The sequence below is a fragment of the Archocentrus centrarchus genome, chromosome 3 (genome assembly GCF_007364275.1).
Source record: "Archocentrus centrarchus isolate MPI-CPG fArcCen1 chromosome 3, fArcCen1, whole genome shotgun sequence".
Taxonomy (NCBI): domain Eukaryota; kingdom Metazoa; phylum Chordata; class Actinopteri; order Cichliformes; family Cichlidae; genus Archocentrus; species Archocentrus centrarchus.
Genome location: NC_044348.1, coordinates 28,488,701 through 28,515,056, shown reverse-complemented (window position 1 = coordinate 28,515,056; position 26,356 = coordinate 28,488,701). Strand labels below are relative to the sequence as shown.

The following is a 26,356-nucleotide window of genomic DNA, read 5'->3' as shown; positions in this document are numbered from 1 at the left end:
GCTTCTCCCACTGAAATGAAGAGCAATGGCACCAGGGCCACGGAGGCAGACCAGCACGAGGCCTAGAAACAACCACAGCCCCATGTCACTACTGTGAGTGAGTGACACACCATGAAATAGGCATCGCTCCAATAAGACTAATTTGTTTACACATTGCATTCTGCTAATTGAGGTGTGGCAGAATTTATTTTTACCTCAGTTGAAATGAACCTAAGTCGCCCTGATTAGGCCACTCACTGTACTTAGGGATCCTCCACCAAGACTCTCCTTCAAATTACACTTGACACTGTGAAGAAACATCTAATAGAAGTGTGTAATGGGCTCTGATGACAAACTACACGGTTGGAAGACCATGTAATCTCCCCGCAATTAATTAAAGTGCGTCCTGTGTATGTGTGTGTTAGCAGGTTTTTTTTTTTTTTTTTACTCCCTTTCTCTCACACCCAACCTAACCAGATGCCACCAAATAACTAAAATAACACTGCCTGTCAACAGTAAAAAATGAAGACCCATACCCTAACAAAGAAAGGTACTTAGAGCTGGCAGGGAGAGGCAGATGCAGGGTTATTTGTGCTCCAGTGCTTCTCAGTGTCCCGGTAAGGGTCCTCCACAGCTCAACATCTGTACCTCCACCCGCCTAATTACCCACAGCAACCCTTCCCAACCGCTTTTTAGTCTGTCACTAACTCAAAGCTCGCTGGAGAGAAGGAGGAAAAGGAGAAGGTGAAAATAGCTGGTCTTCACTGTTCATTTGCACTGTACAGAATTCAGTTTATTTTCATATTTTTGCTTCAAAGACAAGTGGACACAGTTTTTGATTTCACTACACTTTGTGATTTTTTTTTTGTTGTTGTTGTTTATTTATATTTTATTTTTAATTATGGTAGCCGTTCCCTCACTTTTAACCGAGATGTTATCTTACCCTAGTGACCGGAAAATATTTTGTGTGTGTGTGTGTGTGTGTCAAAGGAGAAATTTGTTCACGCACTCTTTCTAGCTCCTTTAGCACGTTGCTCTCACATTTTACTTTTCTTATTTATCTTTTTATTTATTTATTTCCCACAACAGTATTGATTTAAAGACAGAGAACAATTAGGTCCATTTTGGGGATAATTCCTCAGTCTTCACTTATTTTTATCAGTAAATGAGAAATTTGCCATGCTTTTTGTAAGTTTTGATGGGAGCTATCAGTTTGGAGTTACTTGTGCCATTGATTTGATTAAAGGCATTACGCATTGTCTAATGAGTTTTACACATGGCTGAGCGGTGAATAATCACCCAGTGATTTCTGACCCAGAACTCCTCTTCACACCTCCTCCTTCCCTCATTTTTCTCACTTTCTCCCTTTCTCACTCCCTTGGAGCAGAGGACCAGACACTTGGTAGTTCACAGAAGAGGTAACGGAAATCAATTGAGACCGTGATTTGAGGAGCCCCCCCCCCCCCCCCCCCCCCCCCCCTCAAGTCAAATTGATTCCTTTGCTTGCTTGCTTTAATATTCATTTTAGCTAAGTGTTCAGTAAATGTGCAGAGAATATGAATATTAGGTGTCAAGCCTTTTTTGCATGAGATCAGTTTTGAAAACTATAAATTTCACCCAGCTGAAAATTGTCTGGCAATTAAAGTGTATTGTGTGTAATAAGCAGTGTCTCTACTGGGTGTTTAGCTTTATCGAGCCTGTCTAGAGATGGAACTCATACCTGCTGCTCTGTGAATTGCAGCACATAAAGGATGGACTGAATATGTTCCTGGGGAATATTGCCCTCTCCAAAAGACCAATCCGTCTTGCTTAGGGAGGCAATCTTAGGTGCGGTAGATAAACTAATATTTGTGTATAACCTCAGTCAGACAATACAAATGATCGGATGATTTTTCATCTCCTTATGCATACAGGGAAATATGAAAAATTGAGGTTTAGGAATATTTGCAGGGTCTGTGAGGCGGCTGACTGGGCCGCTGAGTGCCCTGGGCCACGCTCCTCACCAACAACTGCAGAGTGAAGAGTGATGAGAATATTATGCCCGTCTGTTTCCCGTCACTCCCCATCCTCCCCTCCCACCTTCTTCATTCTCTTCTCTCACCACACTAATTCACATGGCCACAAGATGGGGAGAGAGGGAGCGAGCAAAGCAAAATGAGAGATAAGGCAATAGGCAGGTCGCACCTCTGGCTTGCCGTCTTTGACTTTTGCTGTCTGTCCATCATTCATGATTGACAGTCATACTGGCATAACTCTCCCGGTCCTCTTGCTCTTCTTTATTGTCCCTCCCACCCTAAACCAACCTTCCACCACCACCGCCAGCTCAACCATAGAAACCCTCGCTTCATCCTCTGAGCCTCAGCTCTCATGCTCCTAAAAACCTCTTTTTGATTTAATTTGCAGATGTTACTTGGCCATCAGTTCATGATTTTGGGGGAGCTTGTGAGCAGAAAGGGGCAAAAAGTCATTCGTGGTGCTGATGATTTGTCATAAAAAAGCTCATGTTTGTGGAGGCTGAGGGAAGACACTGCTAAGGCTACAATTTGAGCATCTGTCGGAGAGGATCCCCAACACTAAACTTTAATTCATAGTAGATTTAATGTATGTGTAGGTTGCACAAATATATTTAACTACCAGCTTCATTTGATAGAGGTCTTTTTTTTATGATGAGCAGTCCTTGAGAGTGCAGCAAAAGGATGTTTTACCAGTGTCAGTCAAGAAAAGGGCATGTTTTGCTAAGAGACAGAGTGCATTTGGTTGCTTTCAAATACAACAGCCCAGCGTCTCTCTCTCTGTACTTTTCCCTGCCTTGAAAAATGTGCTGAATCCCTAAGAATCCAGACGTCAAGTGCAATTCCCCTCACCACCACTCCCTGACATGGAGATGGTGACATTTACCCCAACGCTTCCCTCTCCTCCTCTTCAGGTTTGAGGGTTTTTATTTTTAGTTTATTGCGTTGCCTCACGCCAAAGCCTCCATGTTTTCCCTTGAAAACCTTTCTGTTTGCTCTCTATATTTCTGCATTATTTGCCTGTGCCCTCTGCTTTTCAATATGTCTTTTTTCTCCCCCTTTTTATTTCATTTTCTCCCACCCTCCCACTCTATCCTCTTCCACCCTCCTTCCCTCTATTTTAGCTTTACTGTGGTGAAGAACTTATACCCTCCCCTGTTCATGATAAATCAGGGGTGTGAGCGGCAGCACTCAGTCGGAGGCATCAGTCGCAAGGCTGATGAGATAAGCGGTGCTCATCTCGCGGCCCAGTATGGAGATTTATTGGGTTGGGATAAGCAACAAGCTAGCCATCACTCTCAGCCAAATAGACTCCCCGCCTGCATGTGTTTATTCTTATTGCACTGCCACGACCACTGCCACTGTCAGGGGTGGAGTAGCCCCCGGAGGCCTGCTCTGTGGTAAAGGAAGCCTAGCCCTGCTCTCTGGGTCATTACCTTCTATTAGATCAAGAAAACAAGGCTCCACACTGGGACTCTGAGTGACACTGATGGCCCAATTTTTCTCCATCGCCAAAGACCGCATACAGTAGGCATATATAAAATAAGGTTATCGAATATATTGGCTCATCATATCTGAGTGCCAATGGTGTTGTCATCCTTTTCTTTCAGATTTCTAAGTGCTTCTTTTGAAGCAGAAAAATATTCCTAATGAGTTCCCTTTTCTGTGTCAGACAAAAATATATTTAAGTGCTGGGGGCAGTTGTCAGCGGGTAGTCAAAGCTCAAATGGCTGTACACATTCCCGTTTCTACTGACGAATGTATGATCTTTGAATTTTTTGGACAGTTTACTGAACTGACTGGCTCTACATGGGCCACTTGTCCACTTTGCTCCGAGTCTAATGTGCAGCTACGTATGTGTACCCAAACTATATAAACTTTCCTTAGAAGAAATCGGCTAATATTTCTTTTTCCAATGAGAAGTTCAATTTAGAACCGAACAAACAAACAGTCTTAACACCCTTGCTACTAGAGTCTTACTTGGTCTGGTATTAGTAGTAGCTCATAGTAACTAATGCTAGCTAACATTAGCGAACATTGTCTAGATGTCCCTTTTTGCTGACTCAAACGTTTCTAGACATTTTCATTATCAGATAATAAAATGTTTAAAAAATCAACAGGATTGGAAATTATCTCATGTTGTAAATCACAGCTCAGATAGAAAAAGAATAATGGAAGGGCTCGGTGTAACACAGCGCCATCTTTAGAGCAGTGGATTCAAGAGAATCCATGGCAACTACAGGATGCCATTATTCTGTAGTTGCCACGTGTGGCCACAGTGACCACTGAAGCTACATCATCTCACTTTAACTCCAGCTGCTGATGACAGCATTAATTTCAGTGATAGAGGAATCTAACACATTAACCATTGCCTGGCTGATGTCAGGAAGCTGCAGGCCAGGAGGTGCACATCAAGCATCTTGTCCTCTCTCCACTTCCCCCTCGATGCCACTAAAACATACACTCCACTCACCCAACAAGTTCTCCGCAAATTGCTTTTACCCTCCTCACCCCGCAAGTGTACACGTGAACACACAAATACACGCACAAACTTAGGCCTGGGCAGGGTAGTGGGGGTTAGTTTTTCAGCACTCAGGTTATATTTAATCATGGCTGGCGGATGAGGAGGCTTTTCTCTTTATGAAAGGTATTAGAGGAGCACTGTGTTTTCACTCAGCTTTACACTCTGCCCCCATGCTTTTCTTCTCCTGACCTCTGTTACCATGTGCCAGGGAAGAATTTGATAAAGTGACACCAGGCTCCCACTATCTCTTCCTTTCTCTCCATCTCCCATCTCTGTCTCACATTCTAATAGTGCGTCTGGCAGGTCTGGACTGTCTCTCATCTCATCAGTGGGGTCACACCTTTGGGCCGTGCTTTTCCCTCTTCACCAGCACTTGCCTTGTCATTTATTTTGCTGCTGAAATGGCCAGCGAACCGGCAGGTCTGATTCAATCTCCTACATCCTCAGGCTGATGTACCGGACAGGGTGCGATAGTGCTCGCAGAAATGAAGAGGGGCAGGGTTTAACAGTAGGAACATCAGGCTGTGATGTCCTGCAACTTTCTGCACTCTACTCATCCTTTGCTCTTTCCTCACTAACCACAACCTTCGGGGAGGATTTTCTTGCACCATTCATTGTTAAAACACACACTCCTTGGCCAAGGAATCCTACTCTGACAGAATACTCTAGTATTCAACTTTCCCTTTGCATCCTTATGTGACTTTCCCCAACCCTAGTTGATCTGTACTACTTTTATTTAAGGGCCCTATTCTCTTTGATCGAACTAAAGTTACAGAGGAAAGTGAGAAGCATTGGGGAAGCTCCAGCAGGAGGGTTTACATACCCTTTCAACACTTTGAGAAGCAGGGGATGGTCTCCATTCTGCTTCATGTTGCACCCAGAGACTCTCCCCCACTTCACTAGCATGCATCAGCAGACACTTGGTCATTAGGTAGATTGACAGTGATTGTCTGGCCAGCAGAGCTGAGGCAGCCCATGCTCGGCTCAGATGCCTGCTTTGAAATGCACACATATAGATTTTGTGTGGGTGAACAGAATTAACAGAAAATGTTACAAGCTAAGGTAATCGATAATGTGTGAAAGATGCAGCGGACAGTGTGGAAATCACATTTTGGACAGGTTACTACTTCATAATTGATTTGGCTTAAAGCAGCTACCTTTTTTACTTTAAAGCTGATGGTCAGTGTCTCAGTGCTCCTTCTTCCTGCACAAAAATGGCAAAAGGCAGAAGGTGTGCTGTAGGATATGAGGAGAGGAGTGATCAGAGGGTGATGCTCTGCCTTACAGAACTTGGACAGTTGTTCTTCCCTTTTCAGTTTCTCAGATATTACCTTATTTTGAGAGGGCATAGAGACTACTTTCCTTCTTTGTGATCCGTGAGAGTTGGGCATGTTGTACAAAAATGCTCCAACATCTTACATCTATCCTGTTGGATTAAGTTATTTAGCAGTTGTTTTGACAACAAATTGAACTTGACTGATTTATATTTTTCCATTAGCTTATCCTCTTTTCATATCTGTTTTTATGTCAGTTCCTTTCTGTTTGCACGTTCAGAGACAACAAGAATCTTCAGGCGGTTGGGACTGTCCTCTATTATTCATCAGTGGTAATGATGGAGAGGAACTGGCAGGATCTGTGGACTTATTGATCCTGTCCTCTGGTTTCGTGCCTCACCTCCTGTGGGGGAAAGAGGAAAGGAGGTGAGCTCAGCCCAGATGCACATCTCTTCTCTGGAGCTGAGATCTGGCCAACCCCGTGTTTCTCAGGCACTGAGACCTTGGTGTCTCATTTTGGTTCAGAGAGCCCTATCTTGTCATGATTTAGAGGTACTAAAGTTTGTGTCATGTCATTTGTTATTGCAAAAGATCTGCTCTCTGTTGCTGTTGTTAATTGAATATTAAATATCAAGCGATCCACTATTTTTCTATTTGTAAACGATAACACATTGCTTATGAATTAAAGCCCCTAACCCTACAGATAACCATCATTCAGAAACCACACGGTTTTTGATATTCTCATGAATGATGTGAGTTTTGGATATTTTACTGTTAATGTATCTTGCATGTTGATCATGCGCTATATTGGAGCCTTGAAGAGATTTCTGTGCCTTTGTATTCTGCTGTCCATGTCTATGTGTTCCTTCACTCCACCCATTTTACTGCCCTGGTATACAATGAAAGCAAGCTAAATTAGGCCGACCCCCTTTTAATGCCGTGGAGAGGGGAGAAGCAGCCATTATGAATTATCCTTAATTACAGCCATTTCCTAAACTAATAAAGCTGCTAAATCTTTACTGCAAAGGTTAGTTTACCCAGCATGCATAAAAACCACTGCATGTGTGCGGGTCCAAGTCTGTGTGTGTGCGTGCGGGTGCAGGAGAGCTGGCTGGCTGGCAGCACCCATAGTCCCATTAATTTCACGTGGGTTCCCTATCACCAGCCACAGATGCCTATAGACACGTAAATGAGTCTCCAGCGAGTGGCGGGCTGCCTCAGCCAGCCAGCTCGGGCCTAATGGTCTGGAAAGCCGGCGTATGTGACGGAGGGAGATGAGGGCCTTATTTACACTGGCACACATTAGTGGATGGATGCTGATTCACTGATTAACATGTCAGCCTCTCCCACATCCTCCCCGCCTCATACCCCCCTCAGTTCACCTCTTTCCTCTCTAACTTCAAAGCTCTGTGTTCACAGTTACACACAATAATTTGAATATATATAAAAAAAATTAGGTACATATTCTTTTTTCTCTTTGTTTTTCTTCTCCTCGAAAATTTACTACGCCATTCACAAGCTCATACCAGTAGGCATCTAGTCCATACACTAAAGTACACACACACAAACATTATCCAGTATTGGAAATGCATGGTGGCAGGCTGCTGAGAATGGGGAAGCCATCTGTGAATGATGGCTCCTATGGAAAGATAATGTTTCCCATGCAGCGCCGAGTGAGGCGCTGATGGAAGAAGATGACTTTTTGAATGGTTAAGTGGGTAAACGTTAGATCATGGCCACAGCGCTCCCATTTGCCTCGCTCGCCATCAATCCCTCCCTCTCTGCTTTGCTCTCCCCCTTGCTCTGCCTTTCTCTCTTCTTTTTTTTCTCTTTTTTTTCGTCTACTAGATTGTTTATTGAAAAAGCACGAGGAGGCCGCCGATAAGAGAGGCAAGGCTAATGCCATGATTTGTGTCAGTCACGCCGTACAATTTGTTACAATCGCAACACTTATCACAATATAATATGTTTATTCTGGTCAATTAAGTGGCACAGGAAGGCTCCTGCATTTGAAGTGTCACATGCAAGATGGGACGTGGTGAGGGCGATCAAAGGAAATGGAACTAATCTAATTGTACAGCATCTGAAGCTGCTGCCACCTCCACGGCCATTGCCATCGCTATTCGGCTTATAAACTGATGCATTTCGGGAGAAAAGAAGCGACATCAGTACGGGTTTATAGGTACAGAGGTGGCCAGGTGCTGATCTGTATCTGACATGTGTTTGCTGAACAGACAAAGACTACTGCGCATGTATTCAATCAACCAAAGCAATCTATTTATTTGATCAGTTTACACAGTTATTTAGGTGTCGTCAAACATATTTAGAGTTTTATTTCAGTTCAGGACATGCAGAGAGAAACACTTGAAAAGTGCGATGGTAGTGCTTAGCATACGCATGCTGCGTAAACACTAAAAAAGTGCTAGGACATCTATATTCACACACAGTCACGCACATGGCTCAGCAAATAATAGGACAAAGATGACAGAAATGCAGAGAGTGAAAGTGCAGTAAGAATGCAAGTAATCATGTTATTACAAAGGTGTGCTGTTACATTTACAAACAAACACATATACAAGCACCTGTATCAGTGCCATTAGATTTCACTGTTGTATATGCACACACAGAATAAATGGTTTATCAGCACATTTTTTTCTCAAGTGTTATACACGCCATTCGCACATGGACACGCACACACCTGGACATATTTTGGCCTAGTCCAACATGGATCCCAAAAGAGTCTGAGTGTACATAAAAACAGGCCAGGCAGTGAAGGCGGACTGTGTAGCAGACCAGCGCTCCCATCGATCTGAGAGGGTTCATTAGGTAAGTGCTGACATCACAGATTGATGTCTCTTTAAACCAGTGGCTGCTGAGGAGCTGACAAGGAAAATCACCACTATTGACTCCCTTAGTGGTATTTGTGTGCGCATGTGTGTGCCGTCAACATTTCATTGTGTGTTAACATGCATGCACACGTGCCATTAAAATGATTGTGCGTCCTAACATTTGGCACATAGCTGTATCTGTTTGTGGCCGTGTGTATGCACACGTGCGTTTTCCTAAAAGCCACACTACATATCCTTGTCTTTGACGGGCTCCTTGGGTGTAGGTGTTCACTAATGTTGCCAGTTATACAGTCAACCATGCAGCTAAGGAGCCTGTCAGCCTGTTTCTGCCTTTACGCCACCATGAATCCATTTGCTATCACAGAGTAGGGAAGAGATGGAGTGGAAAATGGAGATGAAGAGGAAAGGAAAGAGCGTTGGGTGGAGGAGTCAGAGAGGGACTGAATAGAATCTCTTCCCATCTATATTTCATCAGCGCATTTAGAAACTCTGTTTGGTAATTATGTTGTGCAAGTTTCTGACTAATTTGCAATCCAGTGAAAACCCTGGCATGGAGCGGTTTACATTTTGTATGAGATCTAAAAGCTGTTTAGTTCAACTTTAGGATTATGATTTTTAAATTCTTGTCAAGGAACCAAAAAGTTGTCTCTGTTTATGACCCCCAGTCCCATCACCATCTACTTGTTGATTGATTTGCGCTGTCGTTTGTATCTGATGTGTTTCTCTAATTAAGATCAGGGGAGAGTCTGTGGCATTGAACGTCTCCACAAACCTATTGATTGGAATGGGGAAGAAGTTGGTGTTTGTGAGGACACAAGTGACAGGAGTGAAACGGCTGGAAATAGCCACAGCAACGGGCGCAGCACATCAAGTAGACCAATGGTCCATAGTTTCCCCACTTCTGATCCTTGTCTTTTTTAGATTGCCTCTAGTGAATCTTGACATATAGTGTTTTGAGGAATTTGTGGTGACATGCTGAAGAAGCACAGACAGGAGAATTTTGGAAGGCTAGTCATCATTTTTTCTATTTTCATGTTGCATTTGCAGCATAAAATAATGTATTAAGTGATTTTTGTAACTGGATCTGCAGCTGTTGTGATAAATCAATACATATTGGAATTTTAAAGGGGCATTGATACTTGGATGTCAGTGTCACATACTCAGCAGTCTCGAGCTCTGATGACAATACAATAAGCATTACCTTCACTAAACACCATGGTACCACATCTTGTAGCTGTAAATGAGCAATTGATCAGTTCCTTTGGAGCATAATGTAAACAGTGTCTTCATGTCCAGCTGAAATGTCTTTAGGTGATCTATAGTTGAGGAGAAACAAAGGGAAATTGATTTATCTGGCTTTAATAGTATCATTACACCAAACGGTGTCTTGAAGCAAATAAGAAAAAGTGAAACAGCTAAGAAAGTTTTCTTGTACTTTATTTTATCATGAGCTGAGCATAATGCAAAGTGTTAGGATTGAGAAATGTGCAGAACTGAAGGCAAGAATCCCTTCCAGGCCATCACCACCAGAGGCACGTTGCTATTGGCTGCCTCCAGGAGATTAAAGAGAATAATTGCCAGCTGATTGGCTTTTTAATATTTTATGGACCTTTGATGCACTGGATGTTTGTATTACCTTTATCAGCAGGCATAATAATAGGATAGGCTTGGACTCACTTAAGTAAAACAGGCTTTTTTTCACAGAGTAGAGAAGCTGCTGCTCTTCTTTTGAGTAGAAATGAACGCAGTAGAGTGTTATTATATTTTTATGAGCTATACATAATGATATATGACTATTTAAACCGTTATTCTATGCAGTTAAAGATTAATAGTGTTGGTACATGTCAAGTTTAATTTTACTTATTTATTGTCTTTAAATTCTAATAATAAATAAAATAATATTGTAATAAATACTGCAATCTTAAAACATTTGAAAATCTAATTTTGTGGTTTACAGGTTTTGATGGTATGTCAGATATTATTACAGTGTAATAAGTACTGAGGATGCGGTTTTTAATGTAATGGATTCTATGTTGTTACTTTGTAAGTACGTATAATGTTTTTGTTCTTCCGTAACTGAATACCAAATAATATAAACCTCCAGTATATTTTATGCAGAATGTATACCCTCTATAACTACTACAACTATAGTAGCTGTAGTACTGCAGTTGAGAGAATACAAACGGCAGAACATTTCAAGTAAACTACAGTTTATTTCAGAGCCATTAATATTCTATTGCATTAGATTATACATTTGTTTATTTCATGTAATGAGGCTGATTTCATCCCAGTACATTTTGTTTAATTTCCGGTCTTAACTTCAGGTTGTGCTTTACCAGCACTTGGAATAAAGTATGAGAATACATGAGAGAGTACATGAGCTGGCTGCGGCAGCTCCTCCCAAGGACAGCTGCCACTGACGGTCCCGTGTTCATACCTCTGCCTGGTGACACTAATCTCTTTCTGTAGGTGACCTACCTCCTCATTCCCAATCTGTCGGTGTATAGGTGCGTGTGTGTTGTGTGATGGTTGCCGCGGATGTCTCCTCTGTGGTTCCGCTTTGGAGGTCCAGGAATGGTGAGCTTCTCATGGTTGTCACTTTGAGGTGTGAGAGCAATCATTTCCTTGGACAACAGTCCCATCCTCATCCCTGCTTCCCGCCTGCTCGGATTAGTTCCTCTCGCTAAGAAAATTTGCATCCAAAATATTTTCTCCTAATTTATTTTTTTTCACCATGTTTCCAGTTTTCTTTCTTTCTTTTTTTTTCCCCCTTCCGTCTGTGTCTCTTTTTCACTGCCCTTCTCTTCTCGTTTTCCTTTCTCCTTGTTTTCCCCTGGACGCTGTAGAGCATTTTATTACAGTTGTCAGAAAGAGTAACAATTCTATTGTGGGGTGATTACAACAGGGTGTTTTACCCACAGATCACCAGAGCAATTAAAATCTGTAAATAAGGCTACCCAGGATGCCTCAGTCCAAACAATGGGGTCCCATAGGAAGTGTTTGTTTGAAGGAGAACAGTGGAAGAGAGAGTTTCTCTCCCTTTTACTCTCTCTCAGTCTCTCTCCCACATTAATTAGGCTATGCTCCTTCAACCCAACATGACTGTGTCGATGGGCAGCTCTGCACAATCACTGTGACACATATTTCAGACGCAAGATGAAGTTGTTTACTTTTGTGTCAGACCATGCATTGCACCACTACACTTTGTTTTGCAGAATGGAAAAGACAATGTAGGCCTAATTGTGCCAGTTACAGCTGCTAGGAAGAGGAAAGAGAAAGACCTGTGCCGGCTACCGGAAAAAGAACAGTAGAGACTCTCTTGCACATCTAGGGCTGACACCCATGCAAACAACATTTACGGTGATGACATTTCAATGGTAACTTCTGCTTTTTTTGTTGGATGTCCACTATTGAAGTAATTTAAAAAAAAAAAAAAAAAAAGTGTGTCATACTAATTGGAAAAAAACAACAATCAGTCAGACTGTGATCTCTTGTATGGCTAAATCCCATAACTCCTGGCTTGTCATTTGGCCTGCATTTCTTCCAATTATTTGGCAGTGTATCACAATTGTGGCCTGCCATAACCAGAGGACAGTGCTGCCAGATAACCAGGACAGTTCTGCCAGATAATGTCATATTCCTTGAATGAACAGCTTAATTAGGACCAAAGCTAGCCATTGGCACAGCGAGATACTTTAATTCCAGTTCAGCCTTTAAACCTGGGTTGCTGTTAACTACCTGGTTCACCACAGTTCACAAAGTGATGCAAGCACTCTGAATTACTTCTTAATGTTTCTTTTCTTTGTAGAGACAAAAGAGCTCTTTGTAGTTTTGTGAGAAGACATGTGGAACATGTCATGTATTTGGTGTCAGGATGTGTGTGCGCATCGCTTCCGCAACCGCCCCCACCCCACTTCATAAATTACTCACGATTGGAGTTTGGGCAGGTTGGTAAAGGAACCAGATAGATAGAAGGAGGAGGACCGTGGGAGTATTGCAGTTCAACACAGCACCATGATGATGCCAGACTCCAAGGGCCTAACCAGAGGCTATATGCCTTATCAAGATCCTGTTTACAGTCAGCCAAAGAAGCTGCCAGCCACCCATTTCCATAATGCTGCCTGCGGTCCTCTGCGGAAACTAATTTATCTGTGCCGGAGATGCACCATGATGTTGCCTGTTCTGTACCTCTCTCACTTTGTATTCTGTGTCTTGTGTTTCTTTCTTTGTTTCTATCTGTTTTTTTTTTCCCCTGTCTCATCTTACCCTCACTCCTTATTTGCTGTTTCTTTTTCTTTTAGCTCCTGATGAACTTGTTTTTTCGTGCCTTTCTTTCAGCCGTAGCCCCTGAATTCCGTCCCTTCCAGTAAATTTGAATCAGGTACTGTTACCTAACGCCGTATGGTACATAACACATAGATCAGTCTGGAATATCAGCTTAATTTCTGATGACGGTGGGCCAAAAATTAAAACCAAATGAATAAAATGTGAGCGGAACTGCTTACCTTGTTATTGAGAAGCAAATGCCTTACTGCCTAACACAGTCAGTTATGATCTAGGGACTTAATAATTTAACCTATTTTTACTATAAAATGTGTCTGTGTGTGTATTTATGTATGTATTTTATTCACTGTTTACTTCTTGTATATGATGTATGCCTGCCACTGTCCACTTGTGTATTCGCTGTCTTTTTTTTTTTTTTTACACTCTTGTTACACACATCTCTGTGTGAGTCTGTCATCTTCAGCTTTCCCACTTGTACTTTTCTATCATATGTTTGTGCAGATTTTTTTCAGCTTCAGCCACTTGTGTAGTTGCCATGTTCCTGTGCCTGTACATCAGTGAGCATCTGCTCTTTCAACAAGGTCCCTATGGCCTCAAATGTCAGACCAAGCAGCTGCCAGACAAGTGCATTGTGCAGCAGGCTTGTGTTTTGCCTCCTCCCATCCCTCCACTTCATGTTCTGTGATGTTAACTGTGATTGAAAGTAAGTAGGCAGCAGCAACTGGAGGAGGAATGATGAGAAAGGTCCCTGTTTTTAGAGAATTCTATTCTTGCAGTTTGAAGGAGTACCGCTGGGCTGTTCTCCAGGGCTTTTGGTCAGGTGGGAGGAGGCGTTCTGTTGTGCATTAGGAACAGCTTCCTCTGCCCTCTTGTGTGAAAGACCACTGCAATGGGAAGCCATTTGTAAGGTTGTCCATCTTGGGGTCCATGTACTATAGGTTATCAGGGGACAAACAGCGTGTGCACTTGAATCTCATGTGTGCACGTTTTTTCCCCTTTTCCTTCTTTTCCCCTTTCTTTTCCTTTCCTTCCAATGTTTGAATATGCTTGTATATGCTCTTATACATGGATTATGGATTCCCTGCTGCTGCCCCCAACCCTCCTTCCTGTGTAGATAGTGTAAATAATATGTCACTGGATGCCTGTTTCAGAGTATACATTGTTGTGCATATGTCTTTGTGATCAAGTAGTCACAGGATGGGAGCACTGATGCAGAAGAGATGGAGGGTGAAGAGACAGGCAGGTACCCCCCTGGAGGGACCTTGGGGGCAGCAGGCCAGGGGTAGCCCCTCTAGCTTCCTCCCAGCACACTCTGCTTTGCTCTCAGACACTGCTATTGATTTGTCCACTAGATAAGACCACAGGTTAGCTGCTCTGCTAAGTACTGCTCTTTTCACCTGCCTTTGCCTGCAAACAAATCCTGGACACTGGTTCCATTTGATGTCAGTTGATGTTCCCTTAGAATTATTTTTTTTTCTACTGATACTGCTGATCCGTGGCATAAAGCAGGTATGAACCATCAGGGGGCACTGTGAGACTCATACTCTTCCCATAAATGACCCAACCCAAAACTGGCATTTCTCTGTTGTCTTCTCCTGAGGCTGTAGGAAGCCATGAGTTCAAATCTGTGGCAGGTCTACAAGCTGTGAGAAAAGACACTTGAGTTGTCAATCCATCTGCCTTCATCTGAGGATCCCAGAAAGTACAAATTCTGTGTTAATTCAGGCCTAAAGTAGATTAGTCCAAACCGTAGCTTGAAATTGTGCCTGTACTTTGGTATATGTGATCAACATGTGCAGCAAAGTGTAAGGTTTGAACCTGACAGATTTAGATGGGAACCAAGGCAACTCTTGATCAGCGTAAGACAGTTCATCTCATTGCCAAGTTCTTATGTGATCGGAAGTCAGTCTGCAGCACCTCAGTGCTCACTGACAGATGGATGAATCAAGTCTTCAAAAGGCTTCATCGGTGACACATTAACATGAGCCGAGCTTCCTAGAGGAATCTGAATTCTGAGCTGTCACAGGTGGCAGATGAGATAAAGCTACTATGCCGCTCTGCTTGTTTCGTAACATAACCTAACTCATGTTGAGGAAAAAAAAAATTGGCACCTGCTTGACATCAATTAAAAAGCTGTTTGAGATGTGAGGGATGGTTGTTGTAACACGTCTTGTATTTTTAATTAAAACAACCTCCTCTGAGTCATCAGCTTTTCATGTGTCCGAAGTCAGAACAGGTGTGAAGGTAAAACAAAGAACGGCGAAGAGAAGGAACGCCACAAGGGTGTGGGTGAAATACAACTTCCCACGCATCGTAAGCCAGAATGTCCTTACAAGACATTGCAACATGCTTTATCATTGTTAATCGGAAAACTGCAGTGTAGGACAACAAAATACCAGTTTGTCATATTGTTTGTTTTTCTTCTTGTGCATAGTTGCGTGTCATTTATCATGGCAGAGAGACAGACCTGTTAGTACTGTATGTGGTAAACTGGTTCTCTGTTGGATGAGAAATGGAGCCTTTTACCAGCAATGTCAGTAGCTGAGGGTTGCATGCAGAATGTGATTGAATGGAACAGGCATCATAAAGGATGTCAATAATTTTGAATGGTAATTTTTTTTTTTTTTTGACTACAAAATCTTTTCTGGTACTTTGGCGCTGTTTGAATTTTACTGCCTTATCACATCACTCCGATGTGTTGCAGCAGTTTGTCAAGACATAGCAAAAGCTGTCAAATGTAACAAGTCGAATACTGTATTTTAAACAAAATGAATAAATAATAAAATAACCAGTAGAATCATAAAACATTTTACTGACCTTTGATTGAATTTTTACTGAAATATGTCTAATTTAAAAAAATCATGGCGAAGCACCCAAACTGTTATTGTTATTGTGTCAACCACCTGTATAGAGATTGATTGATAAATTAATCTGAGGTAAAATTGTGGAGGTGCTACATATTGGAATATGACTTGCACACAAAGAACTCCTGGTCTTTTTTAACCTTCCACTTTTGGCTCTTAGGTACTCATAGCTGCAACTTTTTTTTTCTACTTATCAATACCACTTACCTGCAACATGAATGGGGAGGACAGGGACTAATTGCAGGGACAAATGTTTCTGACTGTGGGGTTTGTAGTTGTCTGGGCCTAGTCCAGGCCCTGTTTATCTCAACCTCTGTTGGCAGTCATACACACACCACACACACTATGCTCTGATTTAACCAGAGGCAAAGCCCTCACAAACCCCCACTCTTTCTCATCAAAGATTCATAAAGGCAAGGTTCTCAATGATTTTCTGTCTCTTCCCGTATTCACAGCTTGTTGTCCTCACCCTCCCTGTCTCCTGCCAGTCAGACAGCGGAAGTCAGGCGGAATTACAGCTGAAGTGGCCGCTGGCTCCCAGTGTGTGTGTGTGTGTGTGTGTATGTTGGTGTCTGTGTGTTTTTGGCATGTGTGCTTGCACTGGCAGGCGTTACGTGGATACACAGGGGTAGCACATGGGCACAAGGGCAAGGACACGAATGGACAGTGACATGTTGCTGTTGTACTAAAAATGTTGGGAGCCCCCATGTGGGGAAAGGATTTAGGCCCCACCCTCTCTTCTCTTCCTCTCATTCACTCTTTCCGCTGTTCTTTGTCTTCGTTTCCAACCTCTGAGCCCTGTGTGCTGTGGCAGCTTCCACACTGGATCTAAAACTAGCTCAATCAGAGCCCCAGTCACCAGGCCCAGGGCACACCATCTGTAGCCCTCTGAGTCCTTCCGTGTGTGTGCGTGTGTGTGTGTGTGTGTGAGACTATGTCAGTGTGTGTTTACCTCCTTATTTATGTGTGTCCATTTGCGCGCAAGCTTAGAAGCATGGGTGTGTGCGCGCGCGAGTGTGTGTGTGCGCGCGCGCGAGTGTGTGTGTGCACGCGCGAGTGTGTGTGTGTGTGTGTGTGTGTGTGTGTGTGTGTTTGTGTGTCTGTGTGTCTGCAAGCCCAAACCACCGTGCCTCAGCCTGTTAGTCTTGGTACTTACCAGGCTTAGCCAGATGAGGGCCACTCAGCCTGGATCTAATTCCTTCGACTCTGGCAGCACTTCACTCCTGGCTTCTTTTTGCCTCTCAAGTGTGCATCTGTGACCTTGGCTGACATCAGAGGGGGTTAAACTGTGGACTTGGAGATGTGGCCACAGTGATTGAGTTGTAAGCTAGTTTTTGGATCAGAGCTTCCTCACAGCCATCTGGGTGTCTGTGGGGCTCAGAAAGAGGTTATCCCTCTCTTACACCCCACAGCTGACCCTGGATCAGCTGTGACAGCAGAGAATTTAGTATGAAGCATCCTCGCTGGGATAGGTGGTATACAGTGGGGATGTTTGTGGAGTGAAAAAAATCATTAATTAGGAGGGGAAACTAATAAATTTGATCTCTCTTACCACTTCAGCTGTAATCCCTCTTTTTATTATGCTGAAGTCTGCTTGTCACTTTTGTTGTGTTTGTGGCAGACGGCCTAAACCCCTGTTACCTTCAACTTTACCTTTTTCTTTCTTTTTTTTTATGACTGACTGAACAATGAACATCACATCTCTATTTTTTGGCTAAGACTATGACTAAGGGTTGGGTTCTGTGAAACACAGTTCTCAGTTTTGCCAGCATGATAGTTATTACATTGTGTGCTGATATTGTCAATACAAATAGAATATTATTTAGCGCTTCTTTTACGCCACCCAGAACACACTTCAATGAGTGATTCATACCCACACCTAAAACGCATGCATCGACTTATCTGCATAGACAGGTGCTTGCATACTGCCACCCAGACACATGCACACTATTGTATTGCACTGTGTGAACCCTTTGCATCCTGTTCTGTGCAGTGCCTCAGGGCCTAGCCTGGCTGCTCTTCCAAACAAATTGCTGGCTGTTCACAACGTTTTAAATGCTGAGTCCCTCTAATTACACTATTTACTTAATAGGGTGAAACAAAACTCGTGTTCACGCAGCAGGAGTACCAGGTGATGCAGAAGTTCAAACACCTGGCAAAAAGCACTCCTCTGGCACGGATGCACAGTATACACATGTGCATGCACGAATGCACACACACTCACATACTGTGATACAAATACTAGCGGCTTTTTTCATGTTTGGATTAGACACTTTACGGAGTTTTGGATTTTTTTTTTTCTTCATACTTTCGATCTTACTGTGGGAGAAAGGCATCTAGAAAAGTGCAGCTCATTAGTTACTGTATACCCAGCCTGACATTTTCGGAATTAGTTCTTCCTCTACTATAAACAGAGTGAGTAATGCCCATGTGGGAATGTGTACATCATCTTCTACTGTGTACTACTTCTTTGTTTGTTTTAAAGGTTGCACAAAAAAAGAATTCTACCTGTTAGGCATATTTGCTCTATAAATTAATTCTACTTTTTAATGCTTTAATGTGTACTGCATTAAAAAGCAACATTTTGCTATTTGTTTTTGCAAGAACTTCTGGATGACGGTCACATTATAGCCTTTTCCAATTTATGGGTTTTAAGATTTACGATGTTTTCGGTGGGGCGTGTTCATGATCACTGGTTTGCTAAGCTTATTATGCGATCCAATTGTGGCAAGCTGTGTCAACAGTGAAGTGACAGTTGGCATGCACTTTTAACAAAATGATATTTATCAAAAGATGTCTCCTGCTCTTGAAAAGTTGCTTGTTTGTTCCCATGCTTTGTTTAAATAGGACGGCAAATTCACTGTTTCTTTTTTCTGAAACCCAATATCTGTTGTGCAACTGTTTAAAAACTTCTATTTCACAGTTTTGCTCTAAACAAAGACTCCAGAACTTAACACCACGTCCCCCAGAGCAAGAAGGATGACTCGTATCCAAGCAATTTAGATTACATTAGGCTATAATTAGCTGTGCTAAGTTGACCCTGCCATTGTCACCTGAAGACAGGTGGGAATTGTGCCTAGGCTGAAACAAACTTATCATGTGACTGGGGTCAGGTATCGTCCAATGGCCCAGCTGTATTGCTTTTGAGGCAAGCCTCATTCATCATCAGCTTTATTGCACCATTCAGATGATGCCCACAAGGCACAAACGCTTGGCCAAGAGGGAGGGAGCTTGCAGTGCAGGATAGGGAGGGATAAGGGTTAAAAATGATTGTTTTACAAGATCACTTTCAGCACAACAAGTTTTCACAGCAACGGTATGCCATTTCCCTGAAAAACTAACAGTTACTGCTCCCAATGCCACATTAACCATCTTCCGTATTCCCTGACAGCAGATTTACAGCCTTTCGATGCAGAGTTGTGAAAAAGTGTAATCACTCACAGGCTTTTAACCTCTTTACCCCTCAGCACCAAAGTCCTCTTTTTTGCTCCATTTTCTCTTCTGAGCATTATAAATAAACAGCATCATCAAGAAAAAACTTTTAGTGTCTTTTCAGAGCCATTTCTAATTAGATTTGCATGTATACACAGAAATGTTTCACCCTGGTATTTAGCCACGTGTAGCTCATTTTGGTCCGTGTGTTTAGCTAGGCCGCCGTTCCTGCTTAGTGTTATCTTTGAGGTTTGAGGTATTTTTTTTTAATTTTTTGTTTGTTTTAATCTTTTTAGTTTCCTTGTTCTGCTGAACAACCTTGTAACCTAGTATAGGTGACTAGTAGGCCAAAAGCCTCAGCCCGTCTCATTCCTCCCGTCAACCTTGAGCACACACAACACATATATAAGCTTTTTTTCCTCTCTTGCTGTCTATCTCTCTCTCTTTCTCTCACACATTCACACACACACACACACACACACACACACACACACACACTCGCTCTGTGATGTTCTCTTACATTGACACACAAATGGATGCAAACCCAAGAGCCTTAAGGGGTGATCTGTCTCTCCAACCCTTGCCGGAAAAGAAACGGTCAGGAGGATCCCGTCTGTTTGTCCTTTTCCTCCCTCTTTTTTTTTTTTATTAGAACCTGTTTGCATTTGAACAATAGTTGTCTCCTCATAAATTTTGCGCCTGTGTTGACATTAGACCACATTCCATCCCGTAGCCCGAGGAGGAAAAAGAGCAGGCCAGGGTGTTTGGTAATTTGTTACGCTGTTAAGCACCTAATGGACATCCACCTGGTTTTTGAGAGTAGTAGCTGTAGTTCAGGGGCTTGCCTCTGTTGCACGTCAAGACTGCAATAGTGTTTTATTGCTGCCAATTATGAAGGCTGTTTAGAGGCTACCTAGCTCTGTGTGTGTTTTTCTGTTACATCTGGTTCTCCCTGCCCTAGATGTGGCTGCCGGCCAAGCCACATCAAACAATTAGGGTGTGAAGCAGGTAGAGACTATGCAGGTACAACAAAACTTCCCTGTTTCTGTTGTTGACTTCAAGTAACTCTACTGAAAGTACAGGGGCCGATGGTCCTGTGTTTCCAACTGGCTGGGGATACCAGTAATGAGCCTTATTTGTTTCATGTGGTTTAATGAACAGCCCAGACTGCAGCTGGCAAGAGGGAGACCTCACAGAGTTTGAGGAAGGTACCCGTGTCTCCTGCCAGAATCATTGTTCCCAGCAGCAGCAGAGCCATTGTGGCACGTGAGTGGGTGGGTATGTTGAAAGGACCACGCGGCACCCACTTTGTCTCCTACCCCTCCTTTTTTTGCTCATGCATTTTTGCGTGGTTTCTGCAACCATTAATTAAAGGGAAAAAGAGTGCATCAGATGTTAGTTTTATTAGCCTAGGCTCCTTAGAGGGAATCAAAATGAAAGGAACATATGTCATGCATTTGATGATGCCCCTCCCTCTCTGTTTCTCTCTCCACAATTGCCCACCTCACACATTCACAAAGTGTACAGTCAGCAGCTGTCTGCAGACACAATAGCATTTGATTGATCCTGAGGAAACGGTTAAGACGCGGCCCTACCCACGCTTTCTTTCTGGCTGGCTGGCTGGCTCGTTCTGCACCACTTTACATTTAACGCTGAATGTGGCAGTGATTGGGATAATAGGATGGTGGTTAGGGATCTAAGGCACTGTTCAGGCTCTAATGAGGACAGCCCTCAGAGCTCACAGGACCCTTCCTTGGAGTTCTGGGTGGTGTATGTTAAGATCTAAAGGCTGACACTTAACAGGTTGGATGTTGTTCTGAAAATTATGCCCCTGTTATACTGGCCTCTACACAAGACCATTAACAGAAAGAATTTCCAAGAAAAAAAAGAAGTATTGTCTGATCTTAATCTTTTAGACAAAATTTAGACAAAGACAATCTCGGTAAACTAATAACTAATAAAATATGTGCTTTTTATTATGTTTTCATTTGGCAGAAAGTAATAGTTGACAGTCCAAGGTGAAGGAAACACGTAAACCCCCATGCCAGTAGCTTTTCAAAAGCTACGTTGAGCCAGTTGTTAAAATTAAGGAGATGCGATTGATAATATTGGTTATAGAGGTGCCTTATCTATTCTGTCCATTTGGAAAGTTTTCTATATTTTATGTTTCAGAATCTCAGAATCATCTTGACATGGATTATTTTCTTCTTTTATTCATTAGTCTAGTCCAGAATTACATTACAGAAAAGGTTTTTGGAATATTTTGTTAATTCATTAAAATGAAAGGGCAAAATATCCCATTTGCATAAGTTTGCACAACCTTCACTTAGTACTTGTATAAAGTACTTTTGGCGGCAGTAACAGCCTCAAGTCTCCTTGCAACCTGCAAGCTCAGCAAACCTTTTGTTGGAAATTTCCACCAATTTTTCTTGGCAGACTTTTTCAAGCTCAGCCACATTGAATAGAGTGTGTGGATTCACAGCCATTTTCAAGTCTCCTCAGAGATATTCCATTGAGTTCAGCCTTGACTACAGATGACTTAAAAAATTGGACTTTTTTTAGAAAAATGCAGCTATATTCAAATCTTCGTTTACTTTTACCAGCCTGTTCCATAAGTGATTGCTCAATGTGTTTAACAGAGACATGAAAGGTACAGCAGTGTGTTATTAGTTTAGTGAGATTGTTTTTCTATAATTATCACTTGGAAGATCACAACACGTTTGATGAGAAATGCTGGGAATTCCAAATATTTCACAAACTTTGTGTTGCATTTGTACCTTGCAAAACGCAGAGAGCATGTCTGCCCATTATACTGTATCAAATCACATACAAAGACAGATGTGCTTAATCACTCATTTCTTACACAATATTGCATATACAGAATGTAGATGGATAATATACTTCTTTCTTTCTTCTCTCTCCTTGGGACTTGATTGCATGCCTTACCTTCAGGGGCAGGCTGATTTATGAGACACATGCCTGTTTTTTCATGACTTGTTTGATTGCATTCTCAGCTATCGGGCACATAGGCTGCCAAAACCATAAAAATTCACACCTGCACAGAACTGCTAGTCAGATGAAGATCAGGCAAAGCAGGTGATTTGAGGTACGCTGCTTCCCTTGATCATGATGATAATGATATGGATGATTGATTAATGTTCGTTTTACCTTTACAAAAGCCTTATTTTTAGGTCCAGCATATTGTGTAGGGCATGGCACATACTTTGATCATGAGTCTCAGTATACCACCCATGCTAATGTTATTGTTTAATCTTGCGTCTGTTTTTATTAGCTAAGGATAAAACAAAGAAATAAAAAAAAAAACAAGAAAAGTATAACTTCAAGTTCTCACACGTTTTGAAAATATATCTCACAGTTCCTAAGATGATGACCCGAGTCAAGGAGCCCAAGCTGTCTGTTCCCATGTCATTACAAATGACCTTCTGTAGAAATAATGCAATAAGTGTTGTCTCCTATCTACATTCTCTGGGTACTTTTTCACTTGGCCTGACACAATTGTGCATTTATCAGTGTAATTGCATGAGTCGGAAGCACTGATGTTGTCTATTAGGCGGATTTCCATCCTGTTAAGAGCAGAGGGCCTTTTAATGTATGGCCCTGGTTGAGTGTACTGCTACACAATTACACACTGGCCAGAGATTGAGTGGGCTGATGATGCAGTTGATTGGGATGGTGGTGATGGCAGTGATGATATTGGACCACCGCGCACTCTTCTAACAAGCCTTTCAGAGAGCATCTAAGAGGAAAACAACAAAGTGAAACCGAGGTTAATCATTTTATTTACTCTTTTTCTCTCTCTCTCTCTTTCACCTCCCTCTCTCTCCTTCTCCCTTTCCTTTCTTTAACCAAGTGATGGAGCTCTGACCATGGAGCGGGGGGGGGGGGGGGGGATCGATGGGGAGCGCATTACAGTAAAACGTATTGATTAGGAGACCTGCGAGCAGTGTGTTGGTCGCAGAGATGGTGGAATGATGCAATGCTTAAAGGAATTTATCCTTTGACTTTTACATTAACCTTTTATTGACTGCTTTGCCTGTCCATAATTAACACTCACTTTAGCTAAAGTGGTTAGTTTGAGCGCAAAGGGGGCTCCAGCCCTTATTGCAGCAAGGGCCGTGGTGCTCCCACCCCAGCCGCAGTTCAAGTGCACTGTGCTGCATGGAGGGAAAGGCCTCTGTGGAATTGAGGCGATAGAATGCTAGATACCTTTCACATTAGCATACCATTTGAGCGGGGGCCTGCCAGGCTATAAGGTTTCAGGGCAAATTGAAATGAGTGATTGTATTGCCAATCTCTCTTGACCGAGCGCCAGATGGGATAGTTAGGCCCATATCTGTCTGGGGTTAATCCATTGGAACAGCCTGGACTCACAAACACGTTCTCTCCCTCCTCCACCCACACCCTCACACGCACATGCACACCTCTTTGTCTTTGACCTTAACTTTAAGGTGGACTGTTCTGCCATGGGAAAGTCTTTTGGTGAGCCTTGTTTGTACGCCACTGTGGCTTACACAGAATTTCTAGCAAGAGCCCATGAGAGCTTAAAGCACCTCGCTTGATATTGACTTTTTGTTTGGTTCCATTTTAGCAGTCAAGGGACGGTACTCTGTGAACAGTGATAGACTATGTAAAAGTGTGTGCTGAATTACCTACACTATATTATCTTTGATAGTCTTCCAGTCTTGATATCTTTTATATCTCTGGTAAACCAGGCACCTTCTATTTGCCAGCTAATGTTGCAAGATCTGTTGTCAAATAAATGCAGGATCTCTGTTGAAGACGGCTAGTCGTTTTTCCTTTTTACGGTATGTAGCCTTTCATTATGAGTCAGGGCAGCAGAGAAGAAGCAAGTGTTTTCTCTCATAGCTCTACAGCATGAATACTTAATCACACCAAATCAAAAGCCTGGGTTCCCTTGGTCTATGGTGTCCTCAAGCTGATGTCAGCAGAACCACACTTTGTGTGTGTGTGCGTGTGTGCATGTATGTGTGCGTGCGTGCATGCGTGCTTGCATGCTGTCTGGGTCAGTTTGCACTTGCTCACTCTGTAGATACGTATGCCAGCCATGTCCTCCTCCTCCTCCTCCTCCTTCTCTGAAGTGGTGCTTCCTTTAATTCGCACCCTAAATAAATGATGAGAACATTTAAACACACGGCTCGTCGCAAAGCCCCAAGGTCGCCTAATCGTATTATTTATGAAGTGATGTGCTACATAATGGTACTTAGTGCATGTTAACAGATGCTATTATCAGGCCCTGATCCAGAGCACTGAAGATATATTGGACAGTGGATGTTAATGCTGCTCCTCACCACCATAATGCAGCAGCTCCTTAAAGGGCTAACCGCACCAAAATGCAGCACTTAGGCAGAGGGCCAGTTGAACATTAAGTGGCTCATGTGAATATATATATATAACCACAAATTGTGGCAACCCCCAGTTGTCCCCCTAACAACTTTAACATTTCTTCATCTCATCCATAACCAAGCCCTATAGCCTTCTGTTCATGTCTCTGTGCCCCCTCCTTCAGTCTCTGACCACAAGGTGGTGGTGGCTGTGTGTGTTTGTGTGTTTGTCGGCGTTATGGGTTTGTTTGAGGGCGTTTTTTTTAGGGTGTGGATAGGGTAAAAAGAAATGACAAGATAGACCCTGGCATAATGACTGAGTTGAGACTTCAACTGGTCCTGTGTCTGTAGATAGGAAATCTTGGGTCACAATTCACAAGCACACAAGGACAGACTACACACACGCAACATACAAATGCCATCCTCCACCTCTCCCTCTTGCACCTCCAGGTCAGAGGTCACTCTCATCTGTCAAGAAGCAGAGGGAGGGCAGATTTACAATGACAGCGGAGAGCAACACAGAGTCACAGCAGTAAATATTTACACAGGTCTAACAAAAGATGTGGCTAAGGTCTGTAGGGGTTCCAAACACTGTAGAAATTACAGCTAACCCCAGATTATTAATCATACAAAAATCACGCAGTGACATGAAGAGGCAAGATTTCTCACTGCTCTGTCATTATTGCAACAAGAGAGAGTGATGTTCTTGTGAAAGCATCCTGCTGTGTGTGCCTGTATGTGTGTAAGATGAATGGGACATTAATCATGATACATGATATCATGGTTTCCCATCACCTTAATGCTGTTGCAACACTTTACTGATGTGTCACATCTCTGTTCTTCTCATCTCCATTCAGTTCAATGAGTTTTTACTGGCTCAGGAGTTTCCAAGTATTTCAGCATTTTCAAACCAAATTGCATAAAGATACATCATTTAAATGTCCTCAACAATATGTAGGGAAAAGACAAACAGTTGTATTAAAACTGTATGATGTCTCTTTTGTACACTTGCTTAACTCATGTTAGGATATAAATTTCACGCTTTGGGGAATCAGCTTCTTTTTGAGGACAAATGGCTTTTAAACATAAATGATCAAATTTTCAGGTGAAGGCTTCGTTCGGATGTAAGGTTTTGGCAAGCTGTAGTAGGATGCAGAAACACAAAGTAAAGTGTTTAGACTACAGACTAGCCAAAATTGAAGAAGAAAAAAAAAACATGAAAGATTTGTGAGTGAACTGAGGCACGATCTTATGGTGATGAGTGTCTACCTTTTGCTTTTAATGGGAGGGAGGAGTTAATGGGTTTGTTTGTTTCCTGTGTTCTGTCGCCTCAGGTGCCACTCAAGTCTGGCCCAGACATTGCCCCCTGAGGAGGCCCCAGTGGACCGTCCCTTTTGGGGTGTGGATGACCCCAGCATGCCTCTGCCCTTTGATCTGGCCGACATCATTAACAGAGTTGAGTCCCTGCTCTGGAGGTGAGTCCAAGATTTGACATGTTGAAATGTGGTTATGTACACACTGATTACATGTATCTATCTTGTGCAGGATACATTTAATCGCAGGGGATTCAGTTATTTATTCATTACCCAACTGTGATGAACTGTGGACAATGCTGTCGTTTAATATTGGTTTACATAAATACACATAATTAATTGACATAAACAGTGTGACCAAAGTCTAAAACATCAAATGCAGATAGAAATCTAAATTATGCACACTATGTAGAACAGGCTAAACAATTGTCCAGATGATTAAGTAAGCCAGATGGCTACTTT

At 42.5% G+C, this 26,356-nt stretch overlaps 1 protein-coding gene across 2 annotated transcripts in view; it reads left to right on the top strand.

Annotated features, from left to right (window-relative positions):
• fto (FTO alpha-ketoglutarate dependent dioxygenase) overlaps positions 1–26,356 on the top strand; it is a 116,102-nt gene that overhangs the window by 87,875 nt on the left and 1,871 nt on the right. The window contains exon 9 of one of the 2 annotated variants that reach the window (XM_030726152.1): positions 25,916–26,056. In XM_030726152.1, the coding sequence (XP_030582012.1) occupies positions 25,916–26,056 (141 nt within the window). Of the gene's footprint in view, positions 1–25,915; positions 26,061–26,356 lie in introns of those variants that run through there. The other variant, XM_030726153.1, reaches the window with a different exon arrangement.